Genomic DNA, 27,048 nt, shown 5'->3' with positions numbered 1-27,048 from the left:
GTCCTCATGATCCCAAAGAGAGACTTGGAAGTGTATGGGCACTGGCTGCTGAAATCTCACAAACCAGAGAGGTGGCTCAGTCTCCTCCACTATACAGAATAGCTAGAACTGGTGGGTCAAGCTTTTCCTTGGCTGTTCCACCTTGGGCAGAGGGAAAGGGGGTCTGCAGCTGAATGCTCCCTGATTGGGGCAGAGACTTGCAGAGGGAAGAATTTGGCAACTTTCTCCCTAGCAAGCTAGTTTTTCTGAAAGGAGACAGGTTTTTCCTGGGGAGTATTAAAATATGTGCCTTTCTCTGGGCACCAGAAGTGGAACAACCTGGGAAGAGTGTAGAACCCAAAGTGATAAGTCTGTTTCACACCTGCTTCTCCCGACTTCCTCTTCCAGCCAAACCCACAAACACCGCCAAGCCCCAGGAGGTGAAAATTGGGAACCTCGAGGCCCCGGTGGCCGTCTGCACCTCTGCCAATGGGAGGCCACCTGCCCGGATCACATGGCAGTCGGATCTGAACGGCAACGCCAGTGTTTCAGAGGTGGCCAACGCAGATGGCACAGTCACGGTCACCAGTCAATACAGGCTGGTGCCTACCAGGGAGGCCAACGGGAAGAGCATCACCTGCGTCATCGAGCACAAGACGCTGCCGCAGCCAGAGTCTATCCCAGTCACGCTGTCCATCTTGTGTGAGTGATGTGGCCTGGCTTACTGGGGGCGGGCCAGGGATTACTGGCTTCTGGGTGGGTGGGGGGGCTCAAGGGGAGGCAGACACTTGGGGACTGAGGCTTGTTTCCACCACTCCCTGCCTCCTCTTCAAGTTAAGGCCGCCAGCCTTCATTACTGGATTTGCAGCGTAACCCATCAAACTTCTGAAGTTAGATGGGTGGAGACTTTTTTGCTGTTGTGAGACACTCACCTGTTTTGATTGTTGATCAATTGTAGGCTACTTTTCAGCCAAGTTCCCAAAACTGCAAGTAATGACAACTTAATACCAAAAAAATAAGGCACTAGGGCAGCCATTTTCAACCACTGTGCCGTGGCACACTGGTGTGCCGCGAGTGGTCCACAGGTGTGCCACAGGAATTTGGGGGAAGGTCATTTATTAATGGGGCCAATGGGAGATGTGAGCCCCCACTGGCTGCATGGTGTGCCTTGTCAATGATCAAAAACCTGACGGTGTGCCTTGACCATTTTAGTGCCTTGTCGGTGTGCCGTGAGATGAAAAAGATTGAAAATCACTGCACTGGGGTGTCTCCTCCATGCCAGGAATATTCCCTGTCCTCTAGCCAGCGTTCCTGTAGTTGTTGGTTTTTAACTGGATTATTTGTGTGTTTGGATTGTGTTTTATTTCTTGCCATTAAATTGTATTTTGTTTGTTGTAACCGCTGCTCTGGGAACAGTGGGTTGTGCTTTCTTTAATTGAAGGTGCAGGGTATAGATGGGTATAAGCAAACAACAGGATGTAGCTTGAGAAACTTACCAACTCAGCTTTTTAGCGGTTGGAGAGAAGACTCTGGCATGACTGGGCTTTGGATACAAGAAAATTACCACCCTTGGATTGCTTGTTCTCTCACCCTCTGAGCTTTGGGGGAGGGGGCAATAGGGCTAGGTTATGAAGCAAAACGCTGCTTTGCAAGATGTGAGCAGCTTTGATACCCGAGTCCCATTCTTGGCTTGGGGGAGGGCAGTAGGTTGTAACGGTTGGAGTAGAAGCTTAGGGTGGAGATTGGGAATGAAATTGAGTGGACATGCTGGCTTCCCCCTCACTACCCCATTGCTGACTGGAGTGAGGAGGAAAGAGGAAACTGGGGTGGAAGAAAGTGAATGGTGGTCCTGGCTTTGGAGTAACTGGGGATCAGGGCCAGGCCATTTAATGGGGATAGGTGAGTTTGGGGGAGTGGAATGATGCTTATTCAGGGCGTGGATAGAGAAGGAAGCCATTTATCTGGGACTTGCTCACAGAGCATTTCTCTCTCTGCTTTCCCCATAGACCCCCCAGAAGTCTCCATCGAGGGCTATGATGACAACTGGTATCTAAGCCGCAACGAAGCGGTCTTGGTGTGCAGTGCCAAAGGAAACCCCCTCCCCACCGAGTTCACCTGGAGCACGTGAGTCTTCAGCCCCTCGTCCTTTTAACCCGCCCCCCCCTTGGGCTTGTGTCAGTTGTGCTAGTCTCCCAAAATGTTGGTCTGGAGCAGACCAGAGTCGGCTTTCAACGCCTGTGCCCTCCCTTGCTCAGATGCATTTTCTGGCCTGGGGGCTTGTGCTGATGGCTGGAGGATCACCTAGTTGGACTGGACCCTTCTCAGCCCAGTGTGCAATAACAGTGCAGCCTTGGTATCCATGGGGAATCTGTTCTAGGACCCCCAAAGTTACTGAATTCCGTGGATAATTAAACCCACAGCTGGAGGGCCTTAGGAAGTTGCCAGCATGTATGAGAAATGACTTCTGGTCAAATAAGGAGGGCCCACTTGTATTCCAGGCCTGCAATCCTATGCATGCTTTCCCGGGAGTAAGTCCCATTGCACACAGTGGGACTTACTTCCGAGTAGACATGCCTAGGAATTGTGCAGTCAATTGCATGTACTTAAGCAGCAGTTGCTGCAGGGTAGGGAGATATACATAGGGGTTAAGTGAGATGTTTGCAGCAGAGGCTTCTGAGCCTCGGCAGTTGGGTGACACCGTTCAGGATCCAGCCTGGCGGAGGAAGCCAAAGGAGCTGTGCATGAACTCAGCAGGGGAGGGGCTGCTTGGAGGGAAAAGCATGAACCTGGTGGCATAGCTAGAGGGGGGTGCAAAGCACTAAGTTTTGCAGGGAGCAAAACCTTACCGAGGTCTGCAACCTAACCCTAACCGCTCCCCTTCAGAGCCATTCTGAGCTGTGGGAGAAAAATGGAGGTGATTGGCTCCGAAGGGGAGGGAGTTGGTGCCACTTGCGTGCCATGATGAGGCTCCATGCAAAACTTAGTGCTTTGCACCCCCTCTAGTTAGGAAGCAGCCCCCCACAGTGTTCCTCCTCTAAGAGTTTCTGCTTTGCGATTTGTGTGAGTGTTTTTCCCTCCCTGCCTTTGGAAGCACAAAGTCAGCCTGCAGTTTTCAGAAGATGCTGACTGCGCGGTTATCAGGCTTCTCCTCTGTGCCCAGGAAGGCTTGAAAATGCAAACTAATCCCAGTGCCCACAGTATCTATCTGCACAGGAAGGCCTGTGCAGATTGGTGACCCGGCAAGCCGGATAGAGCCTTCCAGCTGTGTATGGCAGCCTATCCCGGGATGGATGGGAGACCAGCATTCTCTTGGCCCTGCTGCCTCCCTGGGACTGCAGAACCCCCCTCCCCCCAAATTGCAGTGCACAAGACAGACCACAGTGGCCAGTGGGCTGCTTTCAAACTTGTTGGCTTGTAATTTGCTCAGTTCTGTTGGACTGACTGAGGTTTTCATGACTGCCTCCTTCAGCCTGGGGATTAAAAAAAACAAGCACACTGTTCCTTTCAGGGCGGAATGAGGCCAGACTGGTTCAGTTAGTTCTCCAGGGAAAAACATCCTTTCTTCTCAGTTGACTCAAGGTGGGGGGGGGGGGGAAGGAAAGTAGAGCTTCTGTGTTGCATGTGCCTGTGTGAGAGCACTGGGAATGGTGGGTCCTGATCGCAGGTTGACTTCCAAAGAGGTGTCTGTTGGGTCAGGATTATACCTGTGGCACATGTCTGGTCCATAGCCGAGAAACAAGAGTCTTGGAGCACGTGAAAGTTGATGTCAACAAGTTTGCAAGCCACCTGCTGAAATAAATGGGTCCGGCTTTTGATGTTGCCGCAAGACTCTTTTGTTGTGTTTTTTGCCACAACTGGCCATTCTTCCAGAGATTGTCATACTGAAAAGGTACACGTTGTGGCCTGGTGAGAAATTGGAGGCTCCAAGTGCCAAAATAAGAGCGTGTGAATGACCCAAGGGAGGAGTTCATTTTTATGGCATTCGGACCGTAATAAACAAGGATGCGTTTTTTGATCAATTTTAATTGCTCCCCAACAGGACCTCGTTCCCCTCCCATCTTTGGTTCCACCTCCTCTTCCCCCCACACACCACATGCCATTAGTCTTGGCTAGACAGGTCATTACTGAATTTCATACTCTGAAAACCATAGCTTTTTTTTAAACAACAATAATAAGAAGGTACAACTTCTTGTAACCACAATTGTGCGGAAAAGCTTGGGATCTTTGCCATGCTAATGGAGTAAATTATACAAGGGGAAGTACAGACTCTTTAAAAATGCAGAGTACATAACTAAGTTTATAATGCATTTTGCTTTTTTACAAGGGGGAATTGGGAGACTTGAATTCTATTTCCCGGCTAAATGCTGGCCTTGCTTGATTCTTCCTCCTCCTCCTCCAGGACAAGCGGGCCCCTCCCCAAGACCGCGGTGGCCCAGGGGAGTCGACTTGTGGTGAGAAATGTGGACACATCCGTGAACACCACGTTCATCTGCCAGGCCACAAACCGCGTGGGGCAGGTCTCGACAGAGCTGGTTGTCTTTGTCCGAGGTGAGACTGGGCGGTGCGCGGCGGTGTTGAACTTGCAGGGTGATCTGGGTTGAAGGAATTTTGTGACAAGCGCCTGGTCTGCTTGGGATGGGTGCTTTGTGTGTGTGTGTGTGTGTGTGTGTGTGTGTGTGGAGGGGGCAGACGATGAAAGGGGCATCTGCTTTTTTTGTGCTGTGAGTGAATGCGCACTGTAAACATTCACCGCACTGTGAATGTGCCTCCTCTCTGTGTGGGGTGGGTAGGTGGAGAAACAGAGAGCGGAAGTAAGAGATCCAAACCCCCATGTGCCATTTCTGTCTTGTTGGGCTACTAATTCTGGGCAAGGAGGAGTAAATGAATGCTTCACACACACACCCCCCCTCCACAAAAATGTTCCTTGCACTTACAGAACCAAAGTATTGGGGCAGAAGTTCTAGGCTAGTCTTTTTCTGGGCTTGCGTATGGGTCAGAAAGTGTTTGATGTCATGGGTATTTGTGTCTTTTTAAAAATGCCCTGAAAGTCAAGTGCATTGTGGGATAGGAGGGCCAAATAGTCATGAGATCTAATCAGCCAGGTGCCTGAGGGGCCTTGCTGGGACCAGCAGCATTGGAAGTGCTGGTAACCAGGTGTACCGTGAGCGGGGAGAAAGGAGCTGGCTAACTCGCTTGGGTATGCATGTATGATGGACTTGCTGGGCCTTCTGGTATCCTAGTTCCCCTCTGATAAGGGGACTACTTTGGCCACCCCAAAAGGATCCCACTCGACTGATGATCAGGGGGTCCCTGTGACCCCCCCATATACCCTTTCATGGCTCCACCTGCAGCTCTGCCCCTTCCCCAGTGCTGGCAACGCTACTGATATCCTTTTTATTTTTCCTCTGAGTGACTCCCCCGTCTTCCTTTTTTTACTCAGACCAGCCTGCGAAGAGGCAGAGCAGCAGCGCTGGAGCCTTGGCCGGGTCCGTCGTAGGGGGGATCCTGGCCCTGGCTATAGTAGGGTCTGTGGTCTTCTACGTCCTGCGCCGCCGCCGCCTCCGGGCCTCAAAGGGCTCCTACGAGACCAAGACCCGCGTCTTTGGCAATGGCACGGCTCCGCCTCCGAACCGCACCTTTGCTGAGCTCGACCGCCCCCTGAAGGCCTCCCTGGGGAAGGGGCCAGAGGAAGGCGATGACTATGAGGAGGAGGAGGAGGAGAGTGAGGAGCAGCGCCTGCCCTATGGCTACCCGCCCCACCGCCTGGAGGACCAAGAGCGCTTGGACCAGCTGGGCCCCATGTTGCGGCTCAGCCCTGACCCCCACAACTACGAATACGACGACATGGAGTCCCAGCACGACGGCTCCATCATCTCCAAGACAGCGGTCTATGTGTGAGCCTTGGGCCTCAGCGGCGCTTCCGAGGGGAGGGGAGGAGAACTTTGGTCCTCCCCAAAGACCTTCCTGGAGACACTTAAATGTTCCTCTTTAATTTATAGACTGTAAACGGAGGACTCTGTTTTTGGGGACTCCTCCCTTCACAAGGTGAGGCAGCTGCAAGAGACACCCTTGGAAAGCAGACTTGAGCTCTGCCAGATGAACTGAGGGTTGCCAAATGGACGGGGGTGGGGGGGTGGGGAAGCGTGTTCAATCAGACAGAAACTGGGGACTCCCCTTGTCCTGAAGATTCTCTCTCCCCCCCCCCTTCTGTCGCAGGGAGAAGTTCAGTCGGTTTCTGTTGCTGCCTTAACTGGAAGTTTTGTTCAGTGTTTTAATAAAATGTTAAGAGGAGCTGCAGAGTCAGAAGCGGGTTGGGGGCAGCTTGGAACGGGAATGGAATTCTCCGGACCCCGGTGAAAACGGGGCCTGGGATGAGCCTTGCCCCCGGCACACCCGGATTCTGGCACTGAAATTGCTCTCCTGAACAGGTTCCCTTGTGGTTTTGGTGCTCTTAACCTCAGTGGTCTTGGCTGGTGCTGAATCCCCCCCGAGCTCGGCGCTGGGGGGCAGGAGGGGGGGGAGAGATCCACCTCCTCTCCAGTGGCTGTTCGCCCTTCTGTGTACACCCTGCCTGGCTGAGCAGGACCCCAAAGCTGGTGGACCTGCCTGCCCCGTCGCACTGGAAGCCCCTCCTTGGGGAGCGAGGCCAGGTTTGGGGAAGGAGGGCGGGTTCCGTGTGTTTCACGCCGTGGGCCCTGGAGGGTCTTGTGTGTTCGTTTTCTGTTTTTGAGAGAGAGTATTGATTTGCCCGGGGTTTGTCAGCCTTGCTTGTCCCCTGGTTTGGCGTGTCCTCCTTTCTCCCTCCATTTCCCCCCTGGCTTGTTCCACCATCTTTGTGAGTCTGTGTGGGGGGTGGGTGGGGGGAGCCTTCTGTGGAATTATTGAAGAGGGGGAGACCTCATTCTCTCTCCCCTTCCCTCATACACTACCCTGCGCTGTGCCTTACAGGGACCAGCCATTTCCCCCTCTCCGCTTGTGCCCCCCAATTGTCTGTAAATACCCAGCCTTTTTAAAAGGCACAGAGTTATTTTCGTACTGCTTTTTTTTTTTCCCCTTCTGTCCCCGGTGGGCTCTGTCTCTGCCTTTGTGTGTAATTAAAAGCTGTTTTAAAACCTGATTCATGTGTGCCTCTCTCTGGGATTACCTGGCAAGCTAAGGGTGTTCGTGATCTTTTTTTTTTCCCTTTCCTATTTGCCAGGGTCTGGGCTGGGACATGACACAGCTCTACTGAGGAAGGAGGGCTTATTACCAGGGTGACACCAAACCTCTCTCTCTCTCGATCTCAATGTCGATTCTCCAGCCTGCCTCCGCTTGAATATTTAAAACCTCCTGGCTCAGTGTAGAATTAATTGCAGACATCGTCGAGGCTCAGGTTGAGAGATTGGGCTGTCCATGTAAGAGGAAAAGACATTTTTGGGGAAGGAAAGGGGGAAAAAAAAATCTGCCCTCTGTAACTTGCCGGCTGGGTTTTAGTTTGAAGGGTTTACAACACGAAGCAGGGATCTTGCAGGTGCACCAAAACAGGTGGTTTTTCACACATTTGGGGGTCATTAAAAATAATTTCTTAAATATAAAAAAGGGATATGACCAAGTTAGACTAAACAAGGTAAACTTCCCTTCCTCCCCTTTTTGGGTGGGGGGGGGGCTTGCATGTGGGTTGACTGCCCTGCACTCTACAGTAACAAACAACCTCAAAAGGATCTGCAGGTGGGGCATGTACCCATCTGTGTGTTTGTCTCTTCCTTGGCAGCAAGTGCTTGCGGTTCAGAACCGGTCTGAGCTGTCGGCTTCTGTACGTCTCCATGACTGCCTGCCTGCCCCTAGAGGGGAGCTCATGTTTCCCTTCAAAGCTGCAAAGAACAGCAGGTGCGGCGGCTGCTGGAGGAGGAGGAAAAGGAGACTAGTTTTATCAGATCACCACTAGGCAGGCCTGCCTTTTGGCAGGTGCAGAAAATGTGCCTTCAGCAGGGGCTGTGGTGATGGTGGCATTCATTTCCGCTGCAGGATTCCTGTATATTTATATATGTTCTTTTAAGGGCCACCATGTTCGTCATTCAGCAGTCCAACATGCTGAAATGGTAGCTGCAGAGCTCATCCTTTTCACTTTATCTCCATGCCTAGAGAAGACATCAGCTGCTAAACCCTGTCTGCATATGAGAGAGAAAAATGGGTGCAGGCAGAGGAAGGAAAGGAAAAAGGAAGGAAAAAAAAACACAAATGGAGAATCTTTTTATCTTTTTCTACAAAGCCAAACAGAAAAACCTGTTCTTGTATTTTTCCTTTCACGCTCTCCGCCTAATGTTTGCAAGGAGGGTACAGTTTCAGAAATCCTTTTATTTTCTTGTCATTTCCCTCTTGCCCTTCCTACAAGAACCTCAGAGTGCCATTAGTGATGATGATTGCAGCCAACCCTGTGAGGTAGGCTAGGCTGAGAGCGACCAGTCCAAGGTCAGCTTTGTGGCATTTGAACTTGTGTCTTCCTGCTCCGATTCTGATACTGCGACACTGGACATGTGAGTGTTGAGGGAAGCGAAAATGAAGACTGTAAGTAAGACAAGCGTAATGTCTCACATTCATATGTTAACTCTTGGTTTATGCAAGAGAAGAAGCTGGAATGAGGAGTAGGACTAAGTACTGAAGACACTCCTGCATGTGTGGGTTGTGCTGTCTGTCAGGATTCGCCCCTTTCCAGGTGCTTTTTCCTTTCCGTGGGGAGATCTGTTTTCTCTGAGTGGGTGAGTGAAGGAAAATTCTGGGATATTCTCGCGTGTATTGCCTTGGCACAGTTCTCTTTATGGAGGAGTAGCATACTGTCATCAAACAGGAGGGCGGAGAGTCCTGAATGCTGGGCAATGTCTTTGTTTCCCTGTGTGTACACAGTGCCCATGTGCCTTAAAAAACCCTAGGTTTCCCCCTCCCCGCCCGCAAATGGGCTAACACATTATATAGGCCAGTTGTCATTGGGGGACAGCGTGTGGTGCTGTTTGGAAAGTTGGCTGGGTCCTGGAAGCCGAACTGGGTCTCCACACTTTTCAGTACGAGGGCCACATCATGTATTTTACACATTTTCATGGCTGGCAAAAAAAAGTCTGTTTTAGAAGTGAGTGAATGAAATTTAAATGAATGAATAAGTTTTACTTGGATCTTTTTTTTGTAACCGGCATGATATGATTCAGAGCAAAAGAGAGATGTGATCATCGAAACCCTCTCTTGCAAAGCAGGTGATGTCCCCAATCAGCCATTCTCTTGCAAGTGGGTTTGACACTGAGCCCCAGACCTCTGGCAGCTCAGACCAAAGCTCCTGCTAGGCTAAATGTCCGTTCCAACTGTGACTGACCAATGGGGTACAGACACAGCAGCTGGCTCCCCTGTTCCAGGTCCCATGCGTCTGGTATTCAGAAGTCCACATCCTCTGTAGCGGTGTTTCTCAAACTCTGGGTTGGGACCCACTAGGTGGGTCACAAGCCAATTACAGGTGGGTCCCCATTCATTTCAATATTTTGTTTTTAATATACTAGACTTGATGCTACCTGTGTGTGTGTGTGTGTGTGACTGCATTTGGGGAAATGTTACAGACCTGTACTTTGAACAGGCTACTATATATAAACTTTTAACAATAATAGCAAATGGAACATACTCCTGGGTAAGTGTGGGTAGGATTGCAGGCTAGAATTGTTAAAAAATTTTCCTGCTTGATGATGTCACTTCCAACCATGACATCACTTCCGGTGGGTCCTGACAGATTCTCATTCTAAAGAGTGGGTCCCGATGCTAAATGTGTGAGAACCACTGCTCTGTAGAATGGAGGTCCTGTTTAGCTGTCATGGCTAGGAGAGCCATTAGTAGCCATAAATTTTTCTTAGCTTCAAAACAAAATGATCTCCACTAATGGACATCCTCACATCATCTCCTGGCAGTGGAGTCTCTATGAATTAATGATGTGTGTTTATGGGAAAGTGCATGTTGTCCTTTGTTGAGCAACTTAACATCTCCCGCGGACAGAGCAATGGGGTAGTGTTGACATTCAGGGGAAACCCCTTCCGGCTCTCTCCCGGATACCTTTTCCTTCCTGGGAGCCCGGCTTCTTGCTCCTTGCCTTGAGCAACCTGCGAGGACTTGTAACTGCGATCTCTCTCTGGGCGCCCTGTTCAAAAGCAGTTGGGCCGTACACCACTCTGCATCCCAAAAAGAAATCAAAGTGGCACGCTTAAAACTTATGCATACCAATTTATGCTAATCTGGCTGTTTTACATAAGTGCTCCAATGGCATATTTTAGTCTCAGCCAGATAGTGGAGAGTTTTTTCAGAGGGGTGTGTGTGGGGAGGAGGCATACGTTTCTTTCCACTTATTGGGCATGGACCAGTATGGTGGCAGAAAAATGAATGTCAGAATTGGCTCGGGTGAGGGAGATATTGCGTGGGGGGGGGGAGAAGAGCACAGCCTCCTGAATGCTAAGAATTTTTCGGAGGCTTTTGGAATGTGTCATGAGGGCAAGAAGTGCTTTTGTTCGTATTAGATAAAGGAGAGATCTGCCTAGAATTCATGCGTACAAGAATTGCAAATGTCCTGTCCGGTGCAACTGATGCCAGACGTGAGAGGCAGCTAATGACGGTTGCTGTTGTGTTTGCAAAGATATTTTTCTCCTGGTGGGGCTTCCGTGATGCATTAAAAGGATTAAAACCCTTCTAGAGCACGAAGGCCCCATCAGTCTGAAGAACAGAGGAGGGGGAATCTACCTATGGTAATCTTTTTAGAAAAGAAATTCCACAACTGTGGTGCCACCACCAAAAAGGGCCTCTCTCCAGTACCTGTCAGCTGAATTTCTTCCAATGGTGGGTTAGAGAGCAGACTCCCCGCAGTGCTGATCTCAGAGCCCTAAAGGAGAAAGTGGTCCTTAAGGCATCCTAGTCCAAAGCTGTCAGGGTTTTAACTGTGGTTACTAGTGAATGGGGCAAAGGACCTCTGTCCATGCTCAGAGGTGCTCTTTAGTGTTCAGCTTGAGCGTTATTTGGCCATTGATATTCAAAGTGCTTGTGTAATGGTTTAAATAAAGGCAGTCTAGTACAGTCTGAATGCTGACAAACAGAACATGGGTATCCTAGCCAGTGACCCCTGACTGACTGCTCAAAGGATGGGTGCAGCCCCCCCCCCCATACTGTGCCTTGATCCTTCACCCGCCCTTCAGTTCACAATGGGCCACAGTCCAGTTAAAGAGTAGCAGAACTTTTGTGCTAAGTTCCTCCACACCCATGGATTTAGGACTTGCCACTAAAGGCTGTAACAACCCATTCTTCTCGCCCTGCACCACCCAGGCAGTGGCTGAGGAGAGAACAAAGGAACACCAGCTGTTTCTCCTTAATAAAGGGAAGGCCGGAAGCAAGGTTGGTGGGAAGAGCCCCTCAACTTGACTTCTTGTGGTGGGGCCCAGCTGGGTACAGGATGAGCTGCACTGGCTGCCAAAAGGTTCCATTTGAGCCACAGCTAGACCTGGGTGGGAAAGCTGGGGCAGTGCTGCAGCTTCAGGTGGTGGCTTCCAGATGCCCTCATCTGCTGTGGAACGCACTAGATGTTGAAAAGGATTCTGGGGAGGGGAATGTTCTTGGTGCGTGGATGCAGATCATGTGGGATGATGTTCATCCCCCATCAACCGAGTGTGCCTTGAAGTACAACCAGTGTTCCCCTGCAGCTGCGAGGAGGTTCGACAAGGTGGGAGAGTTTGCCCCCATCCCTAGGGAAGCTTGTGCACTGTTGCTTAAAAATGAGGCCGGCCCATCTATGAGGCCAGGTGAGGCAGCTGCCTCAGGTGACAGATTGATGTGTGTGTGTGTGTGGGGGGGTTACTTGTCCTCTCGGTCCTTGGCTTAAAAAAATACCACATGGAATGCACACTTAAACTGGACATTCATTGCCCTGAAGCTCCTAGGTCTACACAGAGGGCTAAGGGATTTCTAATGTAGAATTCTCATTGTTGGCAAATGACCATTTCCAGGTGTGCAGGGAAGGGGCTGTGACTGGGTGGTACAAAACCAATACAGGGCCCTGTCTGGATGCATCAGCCACAAGCTCCCCTGGTTGTCTGTCCTTCTCCAGAGCAGGTTCCTAGCCCTTCTATCTCTTGCAAATGGAAGTTTGCAAACCTGTTGGGCAGAGCCTGGTGAAACCTGGGCAGCCACCAGGATGCCAAGCAATAAAGTGGAAGGAGAAAAAAAAAGGGAGTGTTAAATTCTTTGGTCGGTGATTTGCTGGCTATAAACTCAGTCCTCTTACAAGAAATCAGGCAGCTTTCCTCCTATCAGGGGTGATGCGTCTTCAGGGATATTAATAGGCAGCTCAGGGTAGCAGGGTATAATTAGCCTGGTGTAGACGCAGAACCTGGCAACTTAGCAGGTGTTGGAGGAACTGTTCCAATTGGAAATGGACGGGGGGGGGGCACCCCAGGTATGTGATGGTTGACTCCTTGCAGATAGAAGTTGCCTTTTTATTGGTCCAGCTGCAACTGACAGCTGCCGATTTTTCCTGGTGCAGAGCCAATTGAAAGCAAAAGCTTCCCCTGTTAATTTCTGCCTATCAAGCTTCTTCTAAAGGCACATACGCCAGCCAGGTGTTGTTTCAAGGGGGGCAGCCGGCAGCCATTTTGCACAGCAAGCTAACTTTTTTTTTTGAGGGGGGAGGGCACAGAAAATCAAACCTCAGCAAATCAGACCTGTGGACCTTTTGCTCAGATCCAGGCCTGCCAGGACCGTATATTTAATCTCATCTGCCTACAGATCCTGCTAGGATTGCAGTCTCCTCTCAGTATGTTGAACAAGCAGGCAGAAAACCAACAGGTGGAGTGTTCTGGCACTGAGAAGAAGTGATGTGGAAAGCACCACCTGTTTCTTCTGCTTGCTGTGCAGCTATTAATGGCCCAGAATGTCTATCGGAGAGAAAAAGTGGCACACCTTTTGATCACATAACCACGCCCCCCCCCCCCAAAAAAAAACTCAAGAAGAGTTTGGACAGTAGGAATAATCATTTATATAAAGTGTGTGTTTGTGTGCGACCTTCAGTACTTCTCACAACAGCCTTGCGAGGTAGAATATTTTGCCCAAGTGGGACCTGAGGCCGAATGAGCGCTGCGCATTGCCGTCGCTGCTCGCAACGGCTCCAGTGGCAAGTGGGGAGGGGGTCGCTTACACAGTGCATCTTGGGACCTGCAGTACTTACAGCATTGCCCCCCTCTGGCTATGCTGCTGGCTGAGAGAACAGTGTTTCGGCCAGGGGTCAGGCAGGGTCTATTGAACCTGGAATTCTCAGTTTCATGTGATTCACGCACCGAGCAAAGTGGCTGGCTTGCAGTCAATCAGGGGCTCTGGGGAAGGAACAAAAGCTCGTTTCTCTGAGGCCGAAAGTGCTGCTTCTTTTCCTCGTTTGTCTAGTTTCATGTAAACACACGGTGCAGAGATTCCCACGGGAGGGGCTGATACTGCGGGAACATCTCCTCTTAAGGAAATGTGGCCGAGAAAAGACTTTTCTGTGTGTATGTTTGGAAAAGGACTGTGGAGTACATGGCCAAGGGTGGGGCAGTAGAGGCCAGGAGCAGATAGAGCATGGCTAGTTGGCTTCTCTTCTTTCGGCCAGATTCCGGCCTCTGTCTAAAGCAGGGGTCTCCGAGCTTTTAGGCCAGAGGGCCGCATCAAATATCTGGCGCGGTGTAGAGGACCAGAAAAAAAATTTAAATGTAAAATTTATATAAATAAATTAGAGATGGAACTTAGATGAATGAATAATGAATGAATGGGCTCATTCACTCAACCTCTTAGAATACTCAACCCTTAGAACACCCTCCAGATGCAACCGGAGCACAGCTCCAGTCATGTTTGGTCAAGTGGGCTAGAGGCTTTCCGGGGAAAAGAGGCTGGCTGCGGGCCGGGTAGTGGCTTGCCATGGGCCACATCTGGCCCCCGGGCCGGGTTTTGGAAACCCCTGGTCTAAAGGTTTTGCGTTGTAATGGAGAGCTACTTGGGGATGTCCAGAATGGAGGCTGTGGAATAGGGCTATTTAGTTTGACAGGTGTGTCAATTAGAAGAGGGAAGAGGCTACAGCTTAAGGCTTAACCTTAAACCCCCAACCCTGTTATCAGGTTGCAGTGTGTGTAAGGTTGTGATGGGAAGGAAAAATAACTCTGGACACGTACAGAGTTCCTTTTTGACTGGCAACTCCACCCACACCCCATGCAACTGGGATTAACTTCTTTTTTTCAAATTTAATAGCTGCATTTATTGTTTTATTTAGTAAAGGCATTTATTTGATAAAGGTGAATTGCCTTTATTTCTGATCAATGTCGACAGAGGGCAGGGTCTGTTTGTTCTTTCCTGGGCGACCAGACCCATCTCAGTGCTCATCTTGTATCCAAACAGCCCCAGAAAACACTTGATAGAGTTTTAGGCTTTGCGCTAAAATGGGCGTTAAAAGGACAGTGGGATGTGTGTGTGTTTTAGTCTATCTCCTTTTGACACTTTTTAACTACATGGGCAGCACGGAGGGAAAATGTTTAAAAATTAACAGCCTTGTCCTTGAGCACAACTATATAGGCTTTATCCTCTCCTTGCTCCTGAAGTGTTACTCCAGGCTACACCAATTCAGCTGTGCAACAGTCAGAAATTCAACCGGTGGTGTTTCTCTGTGCCACACCGCAGTGCCAGTCGCGATCTCGCCTGTTGAATTTCCCTTTGTCCTGCCAAAGGCACATGCAGGGTGTGTGTGAGAACTCTAGTCCAAGGGCAGGGTGTTTTATCCGTCTCAAACTGTTTCAGCTTGGGTTTAATTTGTCCATACAGCGAATGCGGGCTTGAGCCTGAGCCTCATGGAGGGCACCTGGGTTGCGGTTGCTCATGAGGGGTGGCTTGCCCACCCACCCGCTCTGTGTGCCAGTGAGCGGTGAGGGACTGAAACTGAACTTTGCTTTGTTGGGGTTGTGCGGGGAGCGGAGCAGAGATAAGATAAAGTTTTGTTCCCACCACTGGAGAGAACTGAAAGTGCCTGGGAGTAAAGATGGGGGGGGCAGCTGTTCCAGCAGGCTTTTGTAGCGTGTGGGCTGGTGCCAAGGCCGTCTGTGTGGGAGGGCATGAGCTGTAACCGTGTATACATGTGGCATCACCCTTTTGGAATTCGACGCCCTCCATGCTGCCTAGGGCAGAGAAATTTCCTCTGACTTTCGTTCTCTCCAGCTCACCCTCCCTCCCCAAATGGGGAAGTTTCACTCTCATGCCCCCCCTCGCCCATTTTCCATGCAGTGACCATCCACCCCTGACTCATCACCTTCCCTGCCTCTGTTCCATGTCACGGGCAAGCACCTAGACTGCCCCCTTCGCAGTGATCCTTACGAATAGTTGTGGTATCTGTTTACTCATATATTTGTATTGTGGCTACTGATAAGGAAGTGGATTAGCCTTGCCACACCTGTTGGGCAGGTCTGTCCGGGCGATGAGGGTTGGCAGGAACTGCTTTTGCAAGCCCTAGCACTGTGACTTAGGGAGAAGTAAGAAAGAAGTGGTTCTGAGGGACGTCCAGGGACGTTCTGGGGCCACTGAGTAACAGGAGCCACTGTGGTCACAGGGCACCGGTCTGGGGGGGGGGGTGCATGACCCAGCCTTCTTGAAGTAGCTAAGCAGATCTGAGTCTGATCAGTCCCTGGATACCACCTTCCATCCAGGGGTGACGAGGGTATGGCAGGCAAACGCTGAGGAGCATGGAGAGAGGGTCGTTCTCCCCACAGTGTTCAGGAGGCCTGAACTCCTGGGTCTTTAACTGCTGGGTCGATGAGAAACCTTCAGTAGGAGTAGCTGGATGGGCTGCTCCGCCCAGAGCTTACCTCCTCTGCAGGTGTTAAAGACACAGAAAACCCTGGCCGACTTGGCTTCTGGAGAGCTTAAGCAAACTCCTGCCCTGCCCAGCCCGGGGTTTTCACAGGCACCCGTCCATCCTCTCGAAGCCGAGGGTTATCGCCTGGCTGCAAAGCACAGTGGATTGCGATGCAGTCATCTGTTGTCATCCCAGGTGACTCCCTTGAGTCACACCTGCTGGGTGCTGCGGCTCTCCCAGACACACCCGGTGTAACAGCAGCATCACACGGGTGTAAGGCAGCCCTCACTTGAATCCTGGTGTAGTTCCAGAAAATGGAGTCGAACGGACATTCGGGGACCTCTGCTTTAAAATAATAGAAAAAAAGCCCCTTTGTTATAAGCAACGCCTTGTGGGGCTTGAGTTTCACCTGCTCTTGAAAGCCAGCTTTGTCCAGTGTGGGGCTGGGTGATGACGTCACGTGGCGCTGTGATAGGTGGGACAGACTGCTAGAGAGCAAGTGAGGAGGCGAATGGGGCATGAGCACCACAGCAGTGTCGCCTGGCTCATGGGTCAACACAAAGGATTGTTGCGCACGTGGGAACTTGGAGGGCTGGGCATGCAGCCTCAAGAGGTCTGGGCTGTAGTAGAAGACCCCTCTGAGAAGCCCTGGTACAGAACTCAGGCTGAATCTCACCCGCCTGGGGCCTGTGTCAGAATTCCTCCACCATGTCTCCTATGTGCGAACGGCCCACAGGTGTGCCACGGGAATTTGCGGGAGAGTCATTTATTAGTAGGGCCATTGGGGGATGTGAACTCCCAGCCTTGTCAAAAAAAACCGATGGTGTACCTGGACAATTTTAGCGCCTTGCTGTGAGATGGAAATGGTTGAAAACCTAAGAAGGAATGCAATTAAATCATTTTAAATGAACGTAGTTCTCTGTTTATGCCTTGGCTGTTCTGTGGTTGCCCCCCACCCACTCAGCACCCCTTCCCTTGCCACAAAATATCAGGCTATAGTCCTGGGGCGGGCGGCGGGGGGAGTGGGAGGACTTGATCACCCTGCAGCCATCTCAGTCTGCTCTTGTGTGATCCTCCAGTTCCCTGCTCCGGATACGTGCCTGTCATATTTTCCCGCAGTCATCTGCATTGCTAAGCTGGAAACATCTAATCCTTTAAGCCTCCTCTTATAGGAAAAAAAATGTTTTATTCTTTCTCCATCTTCCAATTTTCTCTCGCCCCCCTCCCCGCACCTCACTCTCCTCTGTCCCCTTTCTCTAGCTTCCAACCTCTGGTGCTGAGAGAGAGAGAAGTCAATCCCAGGCACAGTCTGCGCGCTTGCCTTGGTCCTACGCTGAGGTCACCAGGTTTCAACTCCCCCCTCTGGATTTGGCTCTTGGCTCTCAGCAGCAGAGTCGAGGTTCCCTTTGGAAAGCCTCCTTCAAACAAAAAATAATCATTTTGAGTTGCCGCCGCCGCAAAGGAGGCCACGAGCCCGGACTCGCGCCCATGCATAATGGATGGGGCTGTCTGTAATTATGGGTTGTCCCAGGAGAGCCAAGGAGGGGATCAGTTGGTGGATGAACACACCAAGCTGGCAGCGAAAAGATGGCACGGAGAGGCCGCTCTTTCACGTCTCCAGTTTGCACCGCGCTGGCCTCTGGTGCCGCTACTGCATGCAACGGGAGGGTTACAGATGATCTACCCTGGAGAAGACACCTCTCAGCCCTGGTTGCCATGTCTTCAGAAAGAGGGAATGTTGTTATTTTAGCAAGTGTTGTTTATATGGTGCTGCAGGTTGTCTGTGGCTTTAAAAAAAAAAAAACTAGCCCTGGTCTTTGTGCCAGGAATTAGCAAGTGACACGGCCTCTCTTTCATGCTGTGAAATGCTTAACCCTCATGTTTTAGTGCATTACGGGCACAGGAGCAGGCCAGGATTTTTTTTCAGTCAGTTGGCAACCCTCACAGCACTATATGGAGGATAATTAATGTACATTCATGGGTTAACCACTAGACCCTATTCTTTTGCCTCAAGCACGGCCTGGAACCCACAGATCCTGCTGTGTGTCTCCCTGCCACCCTCCACGACTATAGCCACTAGGCCTCCCGTTCTTCAAAGTGCTGACAGATGAAAGGCAGACATCCTTTCTCAGGGCTGCCTACACTCAGTGCTTGGAACAGCAATTCTGTGCCAAAGGAACGCTGCACATTACAGCCTGTATAAATTATGCACACCCAGCTCATTCGCCTATATATATTTCTCTATTTTGCATAATTTATTTTGCTCCTGTTGATCACAGTGGAATGCAAAGAACCACATAGCAGGGCACTGAAACCCTGCTTTCCTGCTAGTGGAAATCGTGATCTTCTGATCTCTGAAGCCTTCCTGACTTCGGAGGCTGCATCTGTCTTTGCCCCGGCACTCTCCGGTCTTAAGGACTGGAAACTTGTGTCTGGTTTTAGAAAGTAACCATCAAAGCTGAGATTTTCTAGATCAGGGCAGTGTTTCTCAAACTGTGGGTCACGACCCACTAGGTGGTTCGCAAGCCAATTTCAGGTGGATCCCCATTCATTTCAATATTTTATTTTTAATATATTAGACGTATTGTACCATGGTATGTGACTGCATTTGGGGAAATGTTATAGCTCTGTACTTTTAAGAGGCTAATATGTACAGTATATGCTTTTAACAATGATACGTAGTCAATGGGACTTACTCCTTGGTGAGTGTGGGTAGGATCGCAGCCTAGGATTGTTAAAAATGTTCCTGATTGATGATACTTCCTGCTTGATGTCACTTGATGTCACTTCACTTGATGACATCATTTCCAGTGGGTCCTGACAGAGTATCATTCTAGAAAGTGGGTCCTGGTGCTAAAAGTTTGGGAACTGCTGCTCTAGATGCTAAATCCTATTCCCAACATTGTTCCTTGTACCTACACCTTGAAACTGCGGCATGTACAGAGTTGCAATCCTCTTCCACCGTCCAGCTCTAACCACTCGATCCTCTTCCCTGAACAGAAGCAATGAATTCTAGGAAACTTGACTGCACCATTACACCATCCATACCATCTCCACAAAAATGGGGTGGGACCTGAAATTCCAGCCCCAGCAATTAGGGGTTGCTTGCTTCTGTCCACACCTGAGACTTTTGGGGGGAGGGCATTGGAGAGGCTGCAGGGATGCTGGGTAACAGAAACTCAGCTGCTTGGGGTCCCCATGCTATATGTGAGGTTCCTTATAGGTCAGTCATTTCACCTACCAGGGCATCCTAGTACCTGCTGGAAACATGTGCTTCTAGGAACTTGCAAATGTGCATTGCAGAATTTAAGTGCCACCTAGTGGTTGAGGATGTAAGATGGAAAAAGGGGGGGGAAACCTAGGAGCATATTATACAGTAGATGGACACAATCCACACCCACACATTTTGTCTATCTGGCAGATTTTTTCCTGGCCTTACCATCTCAAAAACAAACATTCAAGGTAGCTCACAGAAGTCACAAACAAACTCCCTCCCATCAATGCAGAATAACTTTTCAGAAAGCAACAGACCACAACCGAAAGCACAACCTAAAGGGGACAAATGTCCCCTTCCCCCCAGGAGACGTAGGCTTTCCCCATTTCAGTGCCACTGCAGCCCTGGGCACCGGGCACCTCTGGACTGGGCTGCAAGGCAGCTGTCTCAGGCAGTAGGTTGGTGGGAGGGCACCTACCTCCGACAGCTCACTTCCCTCCACCATATCTCCTCTGACTCCCCCTCCCCAACTCTCTGGAATGGAAAAGGAAGTGTGGAGGAGAGGAGAATGGAGGGCTAGATTGCTGGATACTGTCCTCTTCTGCTCTATTCCCCCCTGCTCCTTTTCCAGTCCAGGGAGTGGAAGAAGCTGAGGCTGAAACATCATCAGCACTGGACATGCTGCCTTCGGAGCCAGGTGATCTTGGGCCAACCCTGGAGGCAGCAAGCATGGATTTCTCTCTCTGGCACTGACTGAATGTAGAGCCATCCTGGGCTGGCCCTGCGGAGGAAATGGGCAGGAGGTCTGGTCTAGAGGGTAGAGCCTCCATTGCCTGAAGATTAACATCCACAAGGTCGCCAGTTTGAGGCCACCGGCACCGTGCGACCTTGAAGCAGCTGGCAAGCTGCAGCTGAGCTGTTCCATCTGCTCGGAGCGTGGGAGGATGGACGCCAGAATGTTAAACCAGATCAGAGTGTAACACCTTGAATGTGGTGGTTCTTGAAAGAGAGAACCTTCTTTCACTTTGTAAAAATCCCTGCGTGGATTTAATCAGCCTGCCTATGTAAACCACCTTGAATAAAGTCTTGACTAAAGACCAAGAAAGGCGGTATATAAATACTGTATATTATTATTATTATTATTATTATATTAAATGCCGGTCAAGATTTCCGACAGTCACAAGTGCAGCTTCACTCCCTTTTGCCCGTTTCTGTGACTTGCGGGAACAGAATGTTTTTTTAACAGTACAGAAATCTTACAGATGTGTTTACGTTACATAACAGATGCTGGGAAGGGAGTTTGGCTGAAGCTGCCACTGGGCTTGGGCATGAATAATTGTGGGCTGCAACTGACACGTGACCACGGGTGGCCCCTCCTGACGCTGGTGAGGGCGTCACTGGTGTGCTCAGACCTGCTTTTGAGAGTGCAGTCCAGGCTGATGTGCTGACCCCACTCCCCCCTCTCCTTTGGGGGGGGGAATAACACGTCATGTGGCTCCCAGCATCACACACTCTCTCTCTCTCTCTCTGTCCAGATAAACCCAACCTGGACGGGGCAGGCACCACAGGGGGCATCATCGGAGGCCTTATCGCAGCCATCGTGGCACTGGCCGTGGTTGCCACCGGCATCTTGATCTGTCGGCAGCAACAGAAGAACCGGATGGAGAGGGAGGACGATGAGTGAGTGACTTGGTTGGCTTGGTCAGGGAGGAGGCCTGCGGGATGTGCTGGGGACATGAGTGAAACCAGAAGACCCTCTCCCCGTCCTCCAGACGCTTTTCCCTCCAGGAGAGAGCTCAGCTGGGGGAAACCTCTTAGGGAAAGGGAGCAGCAGGACAACAGCCCCACAGAAGGTGCTGTATTCTGGACTCCTGTGCCCCTTTTGCTGGTAAATCAGGCCCACTCCAGTTGCAACACGAGCAGCTGCCGTTCAGTCTAGTTGGTACCCAGATCACAAGCTGCGCATGGGGGGTGCTCGGTGGTCTTCCAGGACTCGGTCCAATGCCCAGAAGCATGACGCCATTCTGGCTCTTCTCATCCTGATTCTGCTGCTTCCTCTTGTCCTTGCAGCCTGGAAGGACCCCCAGCCTATAAGCCACCTCCACCCTGCCAGCTGTCTGATGAAGGGCAGCAGGTAAGTACTTTGTGTAATTTATCTGGCAATTTACATCCCACCTTTCTGCCTCCAAGGAGGCCTCCCAGCCAGCTCACATTTCCCAAACGCAGGCACAATAAAATCCAATGAAAAACCATTTCAGCCTAAAAGCAATGGAGCTCCTCTGACTCAGGAGCTGGAAACACAGAGGTATGGCATGGAATGCCTACTTGAGAAAAGTCTGAATGGTCCAGGTGTATTTTAATCTCCTTCCCTCCTCCTTTTGCCTTCACCCCCCTACCCCAGGGCTGCCGGTAGTCTATGCTGGGAAAAAAAGACAATTTTGGGTCAAAGAAAGCAGAATTCTCCAACTTGTATAAAGCCTTTCGCTTTGTGTAACTTCTCCTGTGCTGAAGAATCTATTCAGTTTCTACTAGTCATGGGGGAGGGCCATGAGCCAACGGAGGCCCCTGCCCCTTGACCACCGGAAATCAAATTCAGACCCTGCTCTGGCAACCAGGTGCAACCCAGATGCTTTCAAGCCATAAGGACTGTTGCATCCATCAGGACTAGACACTTGTTTCTTCCACACAGGAAGATTGAAAGGAAAGGGTTCTTGGAACAGCACCTTACGCCTCTGGTACCAAGTTCCACACCCTGTACAGCACTTGCAGGAGCTGTCAGATAGGCCGGCCCTTTTGTAGAAGACAAAAGCCCAAGACTTCACGGCTCTGTTCCAGGCATGGAATAGACAGCAGAGGCAATGTCTTCCCCTTCCTGGAAACAGTTTTGGCTGACTGACTCAAACAAAGGCATAGGAGCCTGGAGACAAAGGGGTTTGCCACCAGTCCCACCCCAGTCCATCCAAACCCCAGATTTTATTCCTGCTTTCAGGAAGGAAAAGGGAGTCTTTCCGTTCTCCCGGTATTCTCTGGCTCAAGTTACCCCAGGCTAGCCCTTTCTCTCACTCACCTCCCCTCTGGTTTATTCCAGGTCAATAGCCCCCCGGAGGCCGAGAGTACCCCGCTCAAAACTCTCTTTTTTGAACCCAGCACCACAGACGGTCACTTTGGAGGGGTCACTGCCACCACAATGGAGGTGAGGGGGAAGCAGGGATGATCACTTGGTGAGTGCAGGGGGTGCAACTAGGTGGCCAAATCCCCCTAGACTGGTTTAACTCTCATAGCCAGAAATGCATCTTTCTGGATTGGGTTTGCATTGGGAGAACATGCACCCCACTAGGAGCCTAGAATCGATTTATTGAAAGTACATGTCTGCTTCTCCCAGAGACAAGTGTGTCCTGCCCTTCTGGAATTTAACCTGGTAAAGTGAGGAATTTGGTACAGAGTGCAGGTTTTGGAACCCTGAGTAACGTGGCTTTCTTTTGTTTAAAAAAGCAACAACAACAATGCAAGTTTCTAGTCCTCAATGGCTGTGGGGAAGACCCATTTGAAAACCTGTGGGCAAGGCTTGTTTGAGCTTTCGGAAGCTACAAGGGGACCAAGCAGGATTTCTAGGAGTTCTGGGAATGCAGGGTTCTCTGTGTCTCCTTGCTGTTTCCCTTGCAAGATGCCGAAAGTATTTTGTGCCTCTGTGTATACGGCCAATGGAGCAGGGCCTTCTGCTGTTCAACCAGTAGGTTCCAGCTCCCTGTGAGATCCCGGTCAGGGCTCCTGATCCCTCAAGTAACCTCAAGGCCCAAGGCTGGCCTAAGACCTCCCAGCCCCTATGGCAGTGCACGAAATCATGCTTCCTTGACCAGTGACAAAGCCACCCACCTCTCCTCTTCTTGCTCCTTGGATTTGAAAAGTGGGGGACAGAACAGATGAGCAAGTGTTAAGAAGAGGGTATTCAGTGCTCTTGTCTACTCTTCTCCTCCACACTTCCTCTTTTGCTCCCTCCCCTTCTTCTTTTACAAATCCAGGAAGCAGGAAGAGCAGCAGCAGAGGAGAGCAGCTGCACAGAGGTGTGAGCCCCCCACCACTTGTCTGCCTGAGGCAACTGTCTCAGTTGGCCTCATGGGTGGGCCAAGCCCATCAGGCCCCCTGGAACACACCATCGCAGTCTAGATCGAGTAACACCCACCTGCAGCCCTGGCTTTAACACAACCTCACACCGACATTGGGGAAGCAGCAAATGGAAGGAGAAAACGAGAGGGGAACCGTCTGCAAATACTTTTCCCCCTCCATCTGTCCCCTCTGCAGGAGGCCCCTCGGTACCATGAACTCCCAACGTTGGAGGAGCGAGAGGCGGCGGGCAATGCTGCCCCCAGCCCGGAAGATGAATATCTGGACCAGATCAACCCCATTTATGATGCGCTGTCCTTTGCCGCTGCGGAGGAAGAGATGGCGTTGACGCCCATCGCGACCGACAAGGCGTTTGTGATGTCCAGGGCCATGTACGTCTGAGCCCGGGGCCCTGAGCGTTCAGCTGCAATCCAGAGGGACAGATGCTGCTCATGTCTGCGTTTGTCCCAGAGAGACGCTGCTGCTTTTTTGCCACATGCCAGTTAGGTGCCCAACTCAGTTCTCTTGGAGTCTTGGGTGACACACGTGTGCCTTAGAACAGACAGGCGGAGCTTCCCTTGTTGAAAACAGCCCCTCCGCTCCCTCCCCGTCTCAGCCAGGCCAGAGCGTGGACTGCCCATCTTCCTGCAGTGTGCCAAACAGGCCGCCACACTTTGAGTCTTCACTCCAGACCCTTGAAACAGGTGTGATGGCACCACGGCTCCAGCCTCTCCACAGGGCAGTTGGTTCTCCTGTTGAAAAGTCCTTATTCAGAGCCCACAAGTCCCTAGCCATTTGGGGAGTGAGGCTAATTAGAATTTGCACCGGGCACAAGAATCTCTTGCAGCTTGTCCTCTGTGGATCAAGCTCTTGGCCCATGTGATGCCAACCGGACTTCTCTGGAAGTCGCTTTGGGGTGTGCGTGTTGTGAATCTTGCCTCCTTTATGAAGGGGGCCACACTGCTTGCTCCCCTCCTGTGCCGTATTAGCCCTGCGTGGAGACTACAATCACACACTCACATGAAGTTTATTTGTATGGTGAAACTTTTTGGATGGTACTGCATCAGATTGCAGGTAGGGCGGTTAAGTGGTTGAATGCTCTCCAACAATAACAAGCAGGAACACGTTTGTAATTGTACATCCCTTGTTCTTCTATATATTTTGAGTGCCCCCTTTTGGGGTGAGAGGGAAAGGCAGGATAAAAATGCTTTTAAATAAACCCCAAATCATGCGCATAGAAAATTAGCCTATCGGGGAGTTGTCCAAGGGAGAACTCTTCTCACTAGTGCACAGTTTCCCGTGTGCAAGATGTTTGTCACATTGGAGCACATTCAATTCCACCACCCCTTGCCTCCAGCTTGCAGTGGTACAGTGCAGGGATGACGTTACCACCATCTGTTTGTCTAGACCAGACTCTGAGATGTGGTAATGATCAGAATGTCGTCGCTGCAAGCTGAAGAACATCCAGGCTCTTGCCAGGAGGAGAAAGAGGTGCTGAGCAGGTACATGGGGGCAGCTGGCGATGTGGCTCAACAGTCTAATGGTGCAATCCTATGGATGGCAAACTTAGCACAAACCGGTTGTGGGAGACAAGGAGTCCTACTTGGGGGGAGGGCAGCAAAACACTACAGAATTGTGCAGTCCTGTGTGTGAGGATCTCTCGCATGGGGTGCACTCAGCTAGATCCTGGGACCTGAGGGATGTCAGGGAGGATTCAGCCCTGAATGCCACTACAAGAAGGAAGCTTCCAGGCAAGTGTCTGAACAAGCATCGGCCAGAGCAGTTCACATGTGCAAACTCCCCACTCCCTATAGAAGCTGGCAGGGGTCTTGCTTGGGGATTCAGCTACTGTGATTCCTGCAACCAATTCCCTTTGGCTTGCACAGTGTCCCATCACTTCTACCTTCCTGGCACAGGCATATTCCCAGGTGTGCTGCTAGAACCACGTCTCCAGGGCGGGATCTGCCAGATCCCTTCCATATTTCAGCAAAAAGTTTTCACTTTGGGTGGGGGTGGGGTGGGGTGAGAGCTTGATCAGTCTAAGCAGTTCCTACTGACTTGACTGTCTCACACTACAAGCCCAGTCTCTGGTCACTTACTTGAATTTCAAATCCCTTCCTCGGCACTCAGGCACGTTGTCCAGCTGGATCTGAGTTTCCGGGTTCTGAAAATGTGAAAGGTTTTTATTTTATTTTATTTTCAAACTTGTTACGGCGTGAGCAGATTGCCCACGGATATGTTCACGCTGCTGCTGTTTCCCACGGAAGCAAGTGCAAATTGGCACCGTGGGGTTTTATTTTCCTTGTGATTGTGTTAATGGTTTTTGTTTGTGTGTGTGTGTGTGTGTATTTTTTTAACTAGCTTCTTCTCAGGCTTCAGCCAATCCTACTAACTTCCTGGATCTCAGGACTTGGGGAAAATGATTTGACACATGCCAACACAGGGTGCCTTTTCCCACTGACCTTTCAGTGCCTTTCATTTGACACTACTGGGTGGATGAGTTCTGAAGGGGACACACAGAGGGTTGTGTTTCCATTGGTCTGTTTATTTTGGAGTTGAGCTTTTTTTTTTTTTAATTGATGCTATTTGTTAAAAATACAGTATTTCAAAACCACATGGTGTCGACATCATACTTTGTGGGTAAAGACGGTGGCTGCATATATTGTGCTGTATTGGCCAGGAGTGTGTGGAATCAGTGGGGGATACAATCTGGCTTGTCCACTCCAGTCATTGGAAGAGGGACTTTTGATGGGTGCCACTGCCCATGGAGGTCGGGAAGGGGGGTGGTGGCAAGCGGTGGCTTGCCATACGGCTCCGTTTTGCTCCCCCCACCGGGAATGGCTCTGAAGGGAGGGGCTCTCACTGCGGCTCTCTGCCAGCCTGAGCGCTCCACCCCCCTCCAGCTACACCATTGGTGGCAAGGAGTAGGGCTTTCTCCATAGTGGTGCCAACTCTGGAATTCCCTCCCTCTTAGCTTACAAACTATGACCTCCTTAGAGGCTTTCTGGCAAGGTCTAAAAACATATATTTTTACTCTATCCTTTCAAGTTTCTTAACATGGATGCTCAGGCTTTTTTGTTTGTTTTTTGTGCTGATTAGTTTTATGGTGCATTTTTAAATTGTCTTCTGCTGGGGGTTTTTTTCCTGCTTTTTATTGCTCTTGGCTCTTAAGGAGATTTTTAAATTGTTCACTGGATTTTAGGAGTTTTGTTTTTTTAAATTATATTTCTAAAGCATTTTATAATGCCTATATTTTTTACTGTACCTGGTAGCCACTTTGAATGCCCGCCAAGGGAGATAAAGCTGGGTATATATAAAATTGAACTGAATACACACATTGAACTGAGAACTTGGTGGAGTTTCCAGCTAAGGTGGCTGTACCATCATGGGAAGCAAGAAGGGAGGTTTTGATCCTTTTCAGGGGACTTTTTGCAGTTGTATCAGCCTCTGAGCACTAGAGATGGAGTGGGTGATAAACCAAAACTAATTGATGTGATAACAAATCAATTAAGTCAACTAATTAACTGCCTGTGGCCTCAGCCAGGGGCAGCCTAGAAACTATCTTTTATACAATGGGAAGCCTAGAAACTCTCTTTCGTACACTGGGCAGTCTGGAAACTCTCTTCTATACATTGGGCACTCTAGAAATTGTCTTTTATACAATGGAAAGCCTAGAAACTGTCCTTCATACACTGGGAAGCCTGGAAATTCTCTTTTATACATGGGGAGAACTTGAAACTCCCTTTTATACACAGGGAAGCCTTGAAACTCTCTTTTCTACATGGGGAAGACTTGAAACTCCCTTTTCTACATAGGGCAGCCTTGAAATGGTCTTTTATAGACTGGGAAGACTCAAAATTCCCTTTTATACATGGGGAAGACTCAAAACTCTCTTTTACACACAGGGCAG

At 50.3% G+C, this 27,048-nt stretch overlaps 1 protein-coding gene across 3 annotated transcripts in view; it reads left to right on the top strand.

The window, feature by feature from the left end:
- NECTIN2 (nectin cell adhesion molecule 2) overlaps nucleotides 1-23,587 on the top strand; it is a 63,450-nt gene extending 39,863 nt beyond the window's left edge. Inside the window, exons 3-9 of one of the 3 annotated variants that reach the window (XM_066639054.1) lie at nucleotides 388-681; nucleotides 1,986-2,103; nucleotides 4,379-4,527; nucleotides 20,573-20,717; nucleotides 21,108-21,171; nucleotides 22,126-22,230; nucleotides 23,337-23,587. In XM_066639054.1, coding sequence (XP_066495151.1) covers nucleotides 388-681; nucleotides 1,986-2,103; nucleotides 4,379-4,527; nucleotides 20,573-20,717; nucleotides 21,108-21,171; nucleotides 22,126-22,230; nucleotides 23,337-23,540 — 1,079 coding nt within the window. In that variant the 3' untranslated portion in view covers nucleotides 23,541-23,587. Of the gene's footprint in view, nucleotides 1-387; nucleotides 682-1,985; nucleotides 2,104-4,378; nucleotides 4,528-5,419; nucleotides 7,091-20,572; nucleotides 20,718-21,107; nucleotides 21,172-22,125; nucleotides 22,231-23,336 lie in introns of those variants that run through there. The other 2 variants (XM_066639053.1, XM_066639052.1) reach the window with 2 other exon arrangements.
- The last annotated feature ends 3,461 nt before the right edge of the window (nucleotides 23,588-27,048 follow it).

The sequence above is a fragment of the Tiliqua scincoides genome, chromosome 10 (genome assembly GCF_035046505.1).
Source record: "Tiliqua scincoides isolate rTilSci1 chromosome 10, rTilSci1.hap2, whole genome shotgun sequence".
Classification (NCBI taxonomy): Eukaryota; Metazoa; Chordata; class Lepidosauria; order Squamata; family Scincidae; genus Tiliqua; species Tiliqua scincoides.
Note: the sequence above shows the minus strand (reverse complement) of the source record. Positions and strands in the feature narration are given on the sequence as shown.